Source organism: Malaclemys terrapin, chromosome 7 (genome assembly GCF_027887155.1).
Source record: "Malaclemys terrapin pileata isolate rMalTer1 chromosome 7, rMalTer1.hap1, whole genome shotgun sequence".
NCBI lineage: Eukaryota > Metazoa > Chordata > Testudines > Emydidae > Malaclemys > Malaclemys terrapin.
Genome location: NC_071511.1, coordinates 47,142,413 through 47,155,869, shown reverse-complemented (window position 1 = coordinate 47,155,869; position 13,457 = coordinate 47,142,413). Strand labels below are relative to the sequence as shown.

General features: G+C 47.0%; 2 protein-coding genes across 2 annotated transcripts; both read right to left on the bottom strand.

Annotated features, from left to right (window-relative positions):
* Positions 1-761: 761 nt before the first annotated feature.
* RBM15B (RNA binding motif protein 15B) lies at positions 762-3,803 on the bottom strand. Its single transcript, XM_054033753.1, has one exon. It carries the CDS (start codon positions 3,728-3,730, stop codon positions 1,025-1,027), a length of 2,706 nt encoding a protein of 901 aa, XP_053889728.1. The 5' UTR covers positions 3,731-3,803; the 3' UTR covers positions 762-1,024.
* A 913-nt stretch (positions 3,804-4,716) lies between these two features.
* Positions 4,717-13,403, bottom strand: MANF (mesencephalic astrocyte derived neurotrophic factor). Its single transcript, XM_054036182.1, has 4 exons — positions 13,266-13,403; positions 10,168-10,295; positions 8,973-9,114; positions 4,717-5,151 (listed from the first exon to the last, which is right to left on the bottom strand). Exons 1-4 carry the CDS (start codon positions 13,351-13,353, stop codon positions 4,967-4,969), a joined length of 543 nt encoding a protein of 180 aa, XP_053892157.1. The 5' UTR covers positions 13,354-13,403; the 3' UTR covers positions 4,717-4,966.
* Positions 13,404-13,457: the final 54 nt, after the last annotated feature.

Here is a 13,457-nt window from a genome sequence, read left to right as displayed (position 1 = left end):
TCTTTATGCTCTTACTGTGGCAGGATGTCCCAGGATCTTAGGAAAATTATCTCTTAGTCCATAATTATGTTTTTAAACAGCCAAAGGTATTTTTTCCTCCTTTAGAATCCTGCAAACAATTTAACTTTGGCAAAACCATGGCAGTTAACCTTGTCCAGATAGTTGAGCTCTGCACTATACAAAAGGGCATCTGCAGTGCAATAAAAACTAAGCTTGTGCCCTTTATTTGTTTATGTATTACAGAGGCCCAAGAGGGTTCTCTCTCCAAAGAGGAAAGGTGGGATTTTTTTTTTTCCCCCTTCCCCACCCTTAAAAATTATCAGGAATGTCAAGACTTGTCTACCTATATTTTGTTGAAGCTTCTTGGTCAGTCCTTGTGACCTTTTATAAGCAGCATTTTGCTCTCAAGTGTTAAATAGCTGTTAAAAAAAAATTTAAAACTATGAATAAAAGTCACTTTGATCAGGATTCACTTCCTTGGAACTTATCTACCTCTATCAAATATTGGAGAATTAGCAGAAAAGTGTCAAGACTCAAATTTATAATATACAAAGCAAGCAGGCCAAGAACATGAATTGACATTTCAGTGTCTCTCAAATATCATAAAGAAGTCTTCCCCCAATCTTCCAGGGCACCTGGAAAGAGGTAGGGGAAATATAGGTCTGAGAAACTGGAAAGGGAGGAGGCATCATCTTTTAGCTCTTGGGGGGACAGGGAACCAGCCCCTTGTAAGCCCATAAAAACCAAGATACTGCACAAGATTAAAAATCCATCAGTGAACAAGGCTTTACTGACAACTTTCCATACAATAAAAAATAAAAATACAGAACACAGTGGACAGTGTCACATATTAAAAAACGAATAAAACTGGATCTATTCAAATGGTATTAAAATTAAATTGGAAACTAAAAATCTTACAGTTTTGTTTAAGGTTTACTGGGCTTCCACCAAAATGATCGGCCTTAAAAACAACTGGGTTGTGACACACACAAAGAAAACATGGAATCTGAAGAGACGGTGTGGGCTAGGCAGTGTCTTTGACTATAACTATCACCATATGTTCTTCTTCTAACTTTCCCAATGTCCTTAGTGCTGACTGGAGGTACTGCTGAGAGAATTCACAGGGAGGGAAAGCATAAAGCATGCCTGTGCTGTCTCTGCACTTCGCCCCTCCCACAGGCAGGCTGATCACCCCAGCAGCCTGCTTCTGTTTCAAGTAGGAGACTAGATTCCTGAGAAGCCTTCGCTGCAAGCCAGGCTCCACAACAGGAAAGGTCCCCTCAGCCCCTACCCCTCCTTGGGTGGCTTGGGTAGCCAGTAGCACAGCATAACCATTAGGACTGCCTTGTTTGATACGGCGAGTTACTTCATCCAGCTTGGGCTGGTCAAGCCGAAGTCTTTGAGCAATCTTGAGCTGTGTTAACTTCCCACCAGATGAATGGTCTTTAAGGAGCCCATTGATGACACCTAGGTCTCCCTCCAGGATGTGCATAGATGTGGGGAAGCAGCTATTTTTTAACACAAGAAGCCCGTTCCAAGCAAGTTGCAGTGTCTGAGCGAATTCTGATAAGTTCTTTACTTTTTTGGTCTCAGTTTTTGGCTCCTCGTGAGTTTTTGATTCCGATTCACCAGTTCGATGATTGCGTTCGCTGTCCCTTTTTTTAGGCTGAGGAAGATCAGAAGTTTCACGATGGGGTTTCTCCTCAGACACATGCCGGTTGTTCTGAAGGGAGTTACTCTGGTCTCTCTCTGTTCCAGACTCTGTAGTGTTGTTCTCTTTGCGAACCCTGTCTGGGCTGCGATCTAAAACTAGCCCACTGGCCTTTGTCCTGCCTCTGTCCTCGTAAGGCGAATGAGCAGTCCTTCCTCGGTCACTGGAAAGGCTCCGTCGTTTCCGTCTTTCTTCCCAAGGCTTGGGCACGCTGCGGTCACTGTCACTACCCCAACGTTCTCCGCTGCGGCTACGCACGGATCGGCCGTAGCTCTCCAAGTTATTTCTGCGTTCAGCATTTTTGGCAGGGCTAGCCCAGTCTGCCTCTGCAAAGCTCCTGTCTCTGTCCGAGTACAGGAGATGTGGAGGAGTCCTATCTCTCACCCTTAAGTCTTGCTCTAGGCTTCTGTGCCTGCTATATCCATCAGGTAACAGCTCATAGTGCACTGGGAGTGGTGCAGGCTGGTACTGCTGGGGGTATCTTGTCTCTTCAGCTTTGGCAAAATCCACTCTAAGTCTCCTCTCTGGTCCGCCCAAGGGGAAGCCCCTCATCTGCGCACAGGCAGCCTGGGCAGCATCCAAGCTTTCATACTGAATATAGGCAAAGCTATCCCCCTTCACATAGTCAATAGTCCTGATGCTACCAAAGCGATCAAACTCCCTAGCAAGGGCAGCCAGGGAGGTACTTGGTCCAAGGCCGCCTACCCAGAGTCGAGTAGTAGGGTTGGCTTTACCATAGCCAATTTTGATGGGGTTCCTGCCAACAACCCGGCCAGACATGGCGACCTTAGCCCGATGGGCCATGTCCAAGTTCTGGAACTTGAGGAACGCATAGGCCCCACCTTGGCCTCGAGCAGGGCGCTTGATCACCACCTCTTCAATGATGCCATACTTCTCAAAAGCACGTCTCAGCTCCACCTCTGAGACGTTATGATCTAAGTTCCCAATGAACAGGTTCCGGGTGGCTCTCTGGTCATCCTCTGGCATCAGGTCTTCCTCAGCCACTATGGGGTAGCCATAGGGTCGGCCACGCTCATCATACAGCCCATAGTAATCCAGCGCCCTCTCCCGCTCCCGGGAGAGCCCAAGGGCAGCAGCCTCCAAGGCAAAGGCTGCAGCCGCGGCATGAGCGTGCCGGGGCCTTGGCTCCCTCAATAAAGGGCTGGCAACAGGTGAGAGCGACCTCTGCTTATACTGGTAGGTGCTGTGGATGGGTGGCAAGTAGCCCAGAGGCTCTGGGGAGGGCACAGGTGGGGGTGTGCGGCTCCTGCGACCCCCACGCAGATACACAGGCTCCACCTTGAGGGGACGATCGTACAGAAGAAGCTGCCGGGCCCGGGCGTGTCTGCGGGCATCGCGGGCGTCCCCCGGGTGCCGGAAGTTGACATAGGCGACACGGCCGAGCTCGGGCGTGTGGGAAAGCTTCACACTGATGTCGCCAGCACCCCCACTCGCAAAGCGCTGGAACTGGCGGAAGAGCCCATCCTCCAGCAGCTGGTCAGGCAGCGCTGCACTCAGCCCACTCACCAGCAACGTCTTGTACTCGCAGGAGCCGGGCGGCTCCACCACCAGCCCTGGCGAGCCCCCCAGCGGAGCCAATAGCAGGGAGGGTGCTGCCCCCGGGGGAGGCCCCGCCAGCAGCAGTGACGGGGCCACCACGGCCCCCGGGAGGGCCTTGGCCTTGGGGACCCCCAGCGCCCGGGACGACGACGAGGAGGTGGAGGGGGGGGCGGCCTGGCTGCTGCGGGCGCTGGAGGCCGAGCCGCTCCCCGCCGTGCGGTGGTTGGAGTCACTGCCTCCGGCCCGCTCGTCACCGCGGTGGCTGCGGGAGCTGGAGGCGCCGCTGCTACCACCGGGCGGGAGCTTGTCCCGGCTACTACGGGAGGCGCCCGAGCTCCGGTGCGGGCCGCGCCGGCTGCTGCTTTCCCGTTCTCGCTCCCGGGGCCGCTTGGTGGCGGCGGCGGCTCGGCCTCCTCCCGCCCCGCCCGGGCTGGGGTCCCGCTCGCTGCCCCGCTTCATGGCTCCCGGACCCGCGGCTCAGGAGGCGCCTCCGGCGGCCGCCGCCATCTTGGACAAAAGGGAACGAAGGCGGCTCCGGAGTCCGGCCGCCGCGCCGCGCGGGCCACACGTCATCATTTTGCGCCCCGCCGCATGGTGGCGTCAGGGGCAATGGCGAGCGGGCGCCAAGGCACCTGTCACATGACAAGGGAGACCCTCCCGCCACCCACGCGGCCGGAGTCATGTGACAAGAAAGGACCAATAAGGAAGTGACAGTTACAGCCCCTCCCCGTCAGGGGACCAACGTGGAGGGCGCCGGCTTCGAGTGAGGGGAATTGGCGGTGGCCCGGCCCCGCACAGCGCCCCCTGCCGCAGGAGCGAAGCAGCCCCTGCTACTCGAGATCAGCCAACAGTGCCAGGCCGCTATGAGGCTGAGACCAGGCCCCTTCCTGACGCGAGCGGCGTTGGCTCCTGCAAGCATCCTTGGGCCTATCTCTGCGCGGGCCTGCAGGGAGCTGCTTTACCCCTACCCCACGCATCCTCCTACCAGGGTCCCGGCCCCACTGCGTACATCACACCCTGCAGCACTGGACTAGGACACCCACACACCCATTAAACACACTTCAAATCAGGAGGCAGGGCTGGGGTAAAGCTGCATTTACATAAGCAGGCTCTGGTCTCACCCCTCCCAGCTATCCTTGCCTCATACAGCACTAGAGGCGCAGTTTGTACCCTAACTGGAGTCTAGGACTCACAGTGAAGCTTGTGTAGGGTCTTGTATCACACCAAACTTCTAACACACCCTGCGACCAGCCTTCAGCACAGTGTATGATTGCAGCTATGCAGCAGCTGGGAGGTATAGATGCCCACAGGGTTAGACAGGCTCAACTTTGTGCACTAGCACATCACTGCTGCTATTTTTAGGAGACTAGCTTCAGCTGAACTATAGCCATACCTGCTTGTGATTTCCACTAAACTCCTTTCAACTCAGATGTTGTAGAAAAAGAGAAGATTTCTTTTTACTTTAATAAAAAAAATCCCATACAGATTGTGATGTCCTAAACTAAACCAAAATCAGGAGAAATACAAACTAGAGACATGACATAACAGGGGTGTTGAATGAGCATTTCACAACTCCAACTGACAGCTTTGGGAGCCCAGTTAAATAAGTTACAAAAAAAGGCTTTATAAAGAAACAAAACAGAGAGATTAATGTAGTTTGTACGAGGTGTTATATGACAGAGGCCACTACATTGGTCAGAGATCTGTCCGTGAACTGGCTGCCTTTGGTGCATATTTAGGCATCAGTTCATTGATTTTGCGAATATAGTCTGATTTTTCTGCACAGCCCTTGCATGTTTCACCCCAGTCATCTAGGATCTTCTTCAGTTCTTTCACTCTCAGTTTCTTCAGGTCCACAGTGCTCAGGTCAATCTGCTTGTCTAAGGAGAGAGAGAGAGAGAGAGAGAGAGAGGGGGGAACATCAGTTATTTTAAGTGAGCAATAACAAATTGATTAGAAGCTGTCAAAATTAACATCTTTCTTAAAGACACTTGGTTGGCTTGTTACCTTCACTGATTGAGTTGCTTGTGTTTAATGTCTTTCACCGGAGAAGGCCTACTCTTGTGGAGATTAAAGAGAATCCCTACCTCACAGAAATGAAATGAAATGAAATGAAATATAAAAACAGACAAAGGAGGGGGAGGGAAAAAAGGGAGATGAGGCTTAAACACAAGTACAAAGGATATTATTTTGCAATGAGGCAAGGCAAGAAGGAGAATCGCAATCGAAGACAAACAAGGCTGAATTTCATGCACAAGGACTCTGAATCAGTGAAGAGACTGGCAGTGTCAGACTGATGCAGTCAGAGCAACAGGAAAAGAAAGAATTATTTTGTATTTATTTATTTTTTAAGTACAACAGAAGCCAGAAGCCTGATGAACAGGAAGTGGGGCCACTAGATGATCAAGGTGCTAAAGGAGTACTCAAGAAAGACAAGGCTATTGCAGAGAAGCTAAATGAATTGTTTGCTGTGGTCTTCGCTACAGGGGATGAGCGACATTCCCACACCTGACCCATTCTTTGTAGGTGATAGATCTGAGGAATTTTCCCAGACTGAAATGTCAATAAAGGAGCTCTGGGAACAAACTGATAAATTAAACAGTAATAAGTCACCAGGATAAATGGTATCCACTCAAGAGTTCTGAAGGAACTGAAATATGAAAACTGCTGAACTGCGGTATGTATATCATTTAAGTCAGCCTCTGTACCAGATAACTGGAGTGGAGCTAATGTAATGTCTATTCTTTAAAAAAAGGCTCTAAAGGCAATTCTGATAACTATAGACCAGGAAGCCTAACTTCAGTATCAGGCAAATTGTTTGAAACTATAGCAAAAAACAAAATGATCAGACACCAAGATAAACATGGTATGTTGGGGAAGAGTCAACACTCCTTTTATAAAAGGTAAATCATGCCTCAACAATGTATTAGAATTAGTTGAGAGTGTCAACAAGCATATGGACAAGGGCGACCCAGTTGATATAGTGTCCCTGGCCTTTCAGAAAGCCTTTGACAAGGTCCCTCACCAAAGGCTCTTAAGCAAATTAAGCAGTCACAGGATTCGAAGGAAGGACCTTTCATAGATCAGTAACTAGTTAAAAGACAGGAAACTAAGGATAGGAATAAATGGTCAGTTTTCATAATGGAGAGAGGTAAATAGTAGGGTCCCTCATGGATATGTGCCGTTCAACATATTCAAAAGTGATCTGAAATAAGGTGTAAACAGTGAGGTGGCAAAATTTGCATATGATACAAAATTACACAAAATAATTAAGTCCAAAGCTGACTGCAAAAAGCTACTAACCCGGGTGACTAGGCAACAAAATGGCAGATGAAAATCAGTGTTGATAAATGCAAAGTAATACACATTGGAAAACAATCTTAGCTATACATACAAAATGATGGGGTCTAAATTAGCTGTTACCAGAAAGATCTTAGAATCATTGTGAATAGCTCCCTCAAAACATTCTCTAAATGCACAGCGGCAGTCAAAAAAGGTAATGTTAGGAATCATTCGAAAGGGATAGATACTAAGACAAAAAATATCACGCTACTATGTAAATCAATGGGTATGTCCATACCTTGAATATTGCACGCAATTCTGTTGCCTCATCTCTCAAAAGATATATTAGAATTGGAAGAGGAGAGCAACAAAAATGATTATGGGTATGGAACAGCTTCCATATCAGGAGAGATTAAAAAGACTGGGACTGTTTTGCTTAGAAAAGAGATAAATACCAGGTAATAATAGAGGTCTATAAAATCATGAATGGTGTGAAGGAAGTGAACAAAGAAGTATCATTTACCTCTTTGACACAACACAAGAATTAGGAGTCACGCAGCAGGTTTAAAAACAAACATAAGGAAGTACTTGTCTATACAATGCAGAGTCAACCCGTGGAACTCTTTGCCATGGGATGCTGTGAATGCCAAAAGGATAACTGGCTTAAAAAAAGTTAATCAGGTAAATTCATGGAGGACAGGTCCATCAATGGCTATAAGACAAGAGGGTTGGGGATGCAACCTAGGTATCCCTAACCATCCAACTGCCAGAGGCAGGGACAGGATGACAGGAGATGGATCATTCAAAACAGCCCTGTGCTATTCACTCTCTCTGAAATATCTGGCACTGGCCACTGTCAGAGACAGGATACTGGGCTAGATGGACCATTGGTCTGACCCACTGTGGCCATTCTTATATTCAGCTGCTGAAGACTGGACCCAGTGAAGGGGAGAGAGTCTGGGACACCAGAAAGGTGGTGGTGGTTACAAGAGTTCAAGCAAGACAGAAACGAGGCAAGAATTAGGGTTTTGGCAGTAAGCACAGAAAGGAAAGGGCAGATTTTTATTTTTATCTATTAGAGAGAAACATAAGATTTAGTGAAAGCCTGGATGTGAGGATTCAAGGGTAATCCCAGAGCTGTAAACTCTAATGATAAGAGAGGACAGTGGATTCTCCATCTCAAAAGGTAAAAGGAGAGGTTTTAGAAGGAAAGACAAGAGAAACGTGACAAATGGATCTTCTTAGTAAACAGACAAATATCCACGAGGAGACAGAACAAAAGAAAGATGTGGCCTGCACAGAAGAAGAGGTGGGTTTGAGAATCATCAAAATAGAGGTGATGAGAGAGTGGATAGGAATACTCAGAGAACAAGCACAGAAAAATGGAGCCCAAGGACAGACGCCTAGCAACTAAGATATTTCTGAAGGAGTGGGCAGCAAGGTAGAGATCACTTAGGAGAGGATAATCATGGAGGGCTGCGAGACTGACCATTAATTAGGCTTGGCAAGGAAGACCTCATTAAATGGACTGTTATGAGCAGTTTCAGTGGAGCAGAACTGGAAGCCTGACTTTTAGGGAATCAAGGAGGGACCATTTAAAAATGAAATAATCTCTTGTAAATGTCTTTGATAGGGTTTGGTAACAAGAAGCCCAATTGCATGTGGAGAGTTAGGCATCCACGAAAGAGATTCTCAGAAGCCAACAACCTGAGCAGGAAGCTGCCTAAAATGGCCAAGAACAAAATGAAGAGTGTGCTCTGAGCACCTCCTGGATTGGGCCCTGCAGGCAAGAGGGCAGGAGGTGGGGGCTGTCTTGTTTGAAAATCCTGGCAGGGCTTAGGCATGACCTAAGGCTCCATACAACTTGATAGCTGTCGGGCAGTATCAGGACTTAAGCAGAGTTAGGCAGCAGCTGAGCAGTGGTTTTGTGAATGTCAGTGATGCTTAAATGTTGGACCTAGGCATCTAGAGAGGCAGTTAGGCACCCTCTAGCCGCAAGGGTCTGGGCTAATCCTGGGCATAAGCAATGCTGCACACTAGACAAACCCATGTCTGTGCAGGAACCCTCTGAGTTGGATTAGTGCCAGACACAGCAACTTTCACCTAATCACCCTATTAGGAGCCTCCAGGAACATTTACTACACATACTTGTGCTACGGCCTAACCATTCAAACATCTCTAATGGGGTCAGCTCAAGTTATCTGTCATAATACTTGCTCTTAAATTCTTCAGCAAGATCAGCAGAGTAAGTGGCTTCACCTCATCAGCTTTCAAAAGAAGCCCACTTTAGGCTGTTTTAGATTAGAAACAGATCCATACAAGGGATCGGATGGCAAGTGCGTTATCTATCAGAACAAAGGTCCATACTGCAGAAAAATCCAGTCATTTAACCCCATAGCTAACGTCTCCCCAAACTCACCGTATTTTAGCTCACAGATCTGGCTGTCTTTCTTCTTCAGTTTCTCACAGACCTTTTCCACAGGGATGTGGTGACTCAGAGGTTTTGATACCTCATTAACCATTTTAGTGGCTGCATCGCTGGTGGCTCCAATGTAATAGCACTAGAGGGGTAGAAAGGAAAAGTATGAGGTGTCTAGTGATGCTGAGGGAAAAGAATCCTTTCAGAAGAATTCAGCTGATTTTCTTGGGTGCTTCCTCCCTCCTCTGTGCCAGAGACCCTGAGCTTTCTGCCATACGAATCTCAGTCTTGCCATGATTTTATCTCAGAATTTGTTTCATCCAGAGGAGAGGACCAGCTGCTTTGGTTCAGATTTCTAGAGCAAGCAAAGTGAAGGGGGAACAGGAGCAACAGCCCCACTTTTACTCCACCTCTTGGAAGCACCTCAGCTCCAGGGGAAGATTTATTTTCACTCATGAGGAACAGAGAGAACATGCCACCAAGAAATGGCTTATTTGGCCTTTTGTCATGCACATTTTTGACAGACTAGGTCGCATGGTTTTGCAGTTTCACATTTACTGGTACAGAATATTTCTCCATGAGTCCTATTAGAGCTATGAGAAAAGCTGATTTCTCATTATGTTGATGTAGGTTGTCCTGGTACCCCCGAGTGACATTTTATCTGAGCTGGCCTGAAGGCAGAGTTTTCTCAGTTCAAGGACAACTTGTCTGAAGTACAATATGTCCCTGAGTATGTCTGACAAAGTCACTCCTAGTTCTCTTCAAAGATAGGGGAAGGCCTTTCTACTTGGGTCACTTCATTGTGAAAGCATTTTGGACTGCTTTCAATTAGCACTTCCTTTGCCATTTTTCAGTTCAAGGGTTGATAAGCATTATTACTTAATCATAATTTGTACAGCAATCTAGAGGCATCATCTAATGCTCAAGGGGTTCAGTAGAAAGTAAAATTTAATAAGAAAAACTCTCTCATGACATTTCAATTACAGGCAGAAATGAGTTCAAGCAATAGGAAAATTGGTAGCAATTTATTTATTTTATAGTGGAGAGGGATTGCACTCCTCCTCAAATCTTCCCTATATAGGCCTATACTGTATACACAACCATTCAGTGAGAGACTTTCCCAGTTTCTATCTACCTCCCAGGTGTTGTATGAATTATTCTGCAAAAGAGATGGTGATGGATCACTGTTACTTACCAGTCGGTTCTCTTTGCCTTTTGCTTCTTTGCAGGATTTCAAGAGTTCTTTTTCAACACTAGCTGGTGTGAACTCAACATCCTTGTCCTTTAAACTCTGGTAGAACCTTCCCAGGAATGTAACACACACTAAAGGGGGGAAAAAATGGGAAGAGATTCATAACATTTGCACTAACCTGGAAGTAGCACTTGGGGAGAACTATACGAAAACAAGAGAATGAAGGGGTTTGTGAATTAGGTTAGGACACTGCATTAGCAACCAAGAACCTATCCCCTTGGAGATGTACACATGACAATTACACCATAGTAAATCTTTCAGAGCATGAATGAGGACAGGTGACTCACATATTTATACACCTCACCCACCTTGTCTTGCTAATACTTAGAACAGAACAGAAACAGATCCACTGAGATCCCTGAGGAGAGATCCCATCAATGACATTCATGTACTGTACTGGAGGAGCAGCACAGATTCAGCTGAGGCAGTTGGTTCTCAACCTATTTACCATTGTGGGCCACATCCAATACTACATTAGTGGTCCTGCAAATGTCACATGGACTGCAGCTCTGTGCTGACTGGCCACAGTTTGAGAACCACTGAGCTGTGGAAATACAATGCTAGCAACAAACAATAGAGGGAGCACTAAGCGGTGGGTGGGAAGAGCCAATTTAATGCCCAGGCTCTCTTATCCTTCCCTCCCAAAACAATAACTCAATGTCAATCTAAGCACTTTAATTATGCAAAACTATTCTGAAAATGACAGACTGTAAATAAATATGGCACTGTCGACTCCATGTTTATGGTCTCTCAGTATGTACAGATCAAGTCCACTCAGTTTACAAAGGAAAAAATGCTTTGTTTAAGAATGTCAGCTTTGGAAACTCAGCCTTGACCTCAACATCACCAATATGAAAAATTCTGTGGGCCAAATGAGACCCTCAGCAGCACTCTTGCAATCCTGTTACCTTCAATGATGAGACAAGGTGCCCAACCCTGACCCCATCTCTGGGGGTGGGGGAGGGAATGGCACAGGTTAGGGCTTCCATACGTTTTACTGATACCAGGAGAAGGGATCAACCAATCTCTATGGCCTTCAGCTACTTTTACACTCAATTCCAAAGTCAAGGGAGGGCATAAGAAGTTGGAAAATACAGGATCACCTATTTGAGCCCCACACAACCAAGAAGAAGTCTGCACTCCAAATATGTAACACTAGCAGAAAGCATAACCTGAACTAAATAGGTAGCTGAACTTTTTCTACATGCATAGCATCTTTTTTGGCCATTTCACATTACTTCTCCCACAGTGCTGTCCGCAGTTCTTGTGCTGTGGTCTAGTATTTGGATTCCAGGTGCTGCAGGGAATGATATTGGTGACTGAGTTACTCTTGAACCTGAGTTCCAGCATGGTGTTACAGGGCACTGGAGATGCCATCTTTCAGATGAGGTGAAAAAATTAATCCCCAATTAAAGAGACTATGGCATTTTTTGCAGCAGTAGTGGTGCAAAATTCCAGAACTGCAAGGAAATTCCAAATTGGATAACTACATCTTTAAAGTTCCCCTTAAAGTTTCACCTGCAGAATCTGTTCACTTCTTCACTTAAGAACTGTTGTGTAACTCTTCTGTGCTGTTAAGTAGTTTAAACCTAAGAGGCTGATGCATTTCAGTGGTGCACCAAGATCCCAGTGTATAGTTTGTATTATTAGCTGAACACTGGCACCCTTTAGCATAAACGGCACAATATATATTACCTGAACCGGAGTATAATGGTGACCAGTACAGTATGATTTCTATTGTGTTAGTCACCATGGTATCATTTATGCCATGTAAGGAGACAAAGTTTTTTAAAATTACATTTCACTTATCAGGTCAGGCTTGCAATTTACAAATACACTTGAACATAGTCAAGATTCACTTTCTCCTTTACTAACCTGCCAATATTCAGGTTCAGAATTCACTTCTTTAGCTAGGGAAGTTCTTCCATATCACAAAACCTTTCATCAGAACATTCCTCACCCTCCCTACTTTGCTTTATTTGGAGATTATCAGCTATTACAGAAAAAAAACACCCTAAACCCAGGATAGAACAGAGAAATGAAGAACTGAGTATTAAATGGATCTTTAATGAAGGTGAACTGTGAAATGAGAGCAATTAAAAAAAAAAACACAAAACCAAGAGCACAGAGTACTAAATATCACTATTAGGGACAGATTTTTAAAAGGTATTTAGACACCTGAAGATGGTCATCAAAATACCTTCAAAAATTTGGACCCTGGTCTCAAAATTGCTCTTCTCAAATGGGTGCACGTAAGAGAGAGTTGTAGTCCTGGCTTGATATCACTATGAGGCCCTCCACAGATCTTTCCAAAATCAGCAAAAAGAAGAACAGGAGTACTTGTGGCACCTTAGAGACTAACAAATTTATTAGAGCATAAGCTTTCGTGGACTACAGCCCACTTCTTCGGATGCATATCATAGTGGGCTGTAGTCCACGAAAGCTTATGCTCTAATAAATTTGTTAGTCTCTAAGGTGCCACAAGTACTCCTGTTCTTCTTTTTGCGGATATAGACTAACACGGCTGTTACTCTGAAACCTTCCAAAATCAGGACTCCCTCTTCCTGATATAAACAAGCAAAAGTTTTGGTTAAGTGTTTTAAAACAGGCTGACAGAGACAACAGAAAGCTACTATGAAGGACAAAGCTTAATTTTTGCTTTGTAGCTCAGGCAGGATAAGTTCCAGACCCAACAGACAGTGACAAGAGGCAACTTCCCTTCGCTTTCCTGGGCTGCTCTTCACTAGGGCCTTTTCCCTCTGAGACTGCCAGGCACCTCAGGGAGCCCACCGGGCAGCCCCCTCCCGCCCGGGCACCCCCCTCCAGAAACCCCTTCCGGCCCAGGAGACCCCAGGCAGCTCAAGGACCCCTCCCCCCACCAGGAGCCCCACTCCTCCCAGCCCCGCGCAGTGGCCGGTAGCCCGCCCACCGGCCGAGCGAGTCTCCGGTGAAGAGCAGCCCCACGAGGCCAAGGACTCGCCAGAGCCGGTGCCGCCCTGCGCAGCCCCCCGGACAGGGACACCCGCCGGCACCTCGCTCACCCTCGCACTCCCCCTCCCGCAGGGCCCGGCTGCCGCCCGGGAGCAGGATCAGGGCCAGCGCCGCCCAGAGCCCGTTCGCCACCCGCATCCTGCCGCTGCACACCCGGCTTCCTCAGTAGCACACGCCGCTCTGCCAGACCCCTTCGCACCCGGTGCCTTGACAACATGCACCGCCCGTCCCCCACCCCATTG

Coding starts and splice junctions, on each gene's coding strand:
- RBM15B (XM_054033753.1), bottom strand. CDS start 3,730: ATGAAGCGGGGCAGCGAGCGGGACCCCAGCCCGGGCGGGGCGGGAGGA.
- MANF (XM_054036182.1), bottom strand. CDS start 13,353: ATGCGGGTGGCGAACGGGCTCTGGGCGGCGCTGGCCCTGATCCTGCTC. Junction 9,115..10,167: donor AAGGCAAAGAGAACCGACTG/GTAAGTAACAGT, acceptor CTACCCCTCTAG/TGCTATTACATTGGAGCCAC. Junction 5,152..8,972: donor GATCTGTGAGCTAAAATACG/GTGAGTTTGGGG, acceptor CTCTCTCCTTAG/ACAAGCAGATTGACCTGAGC.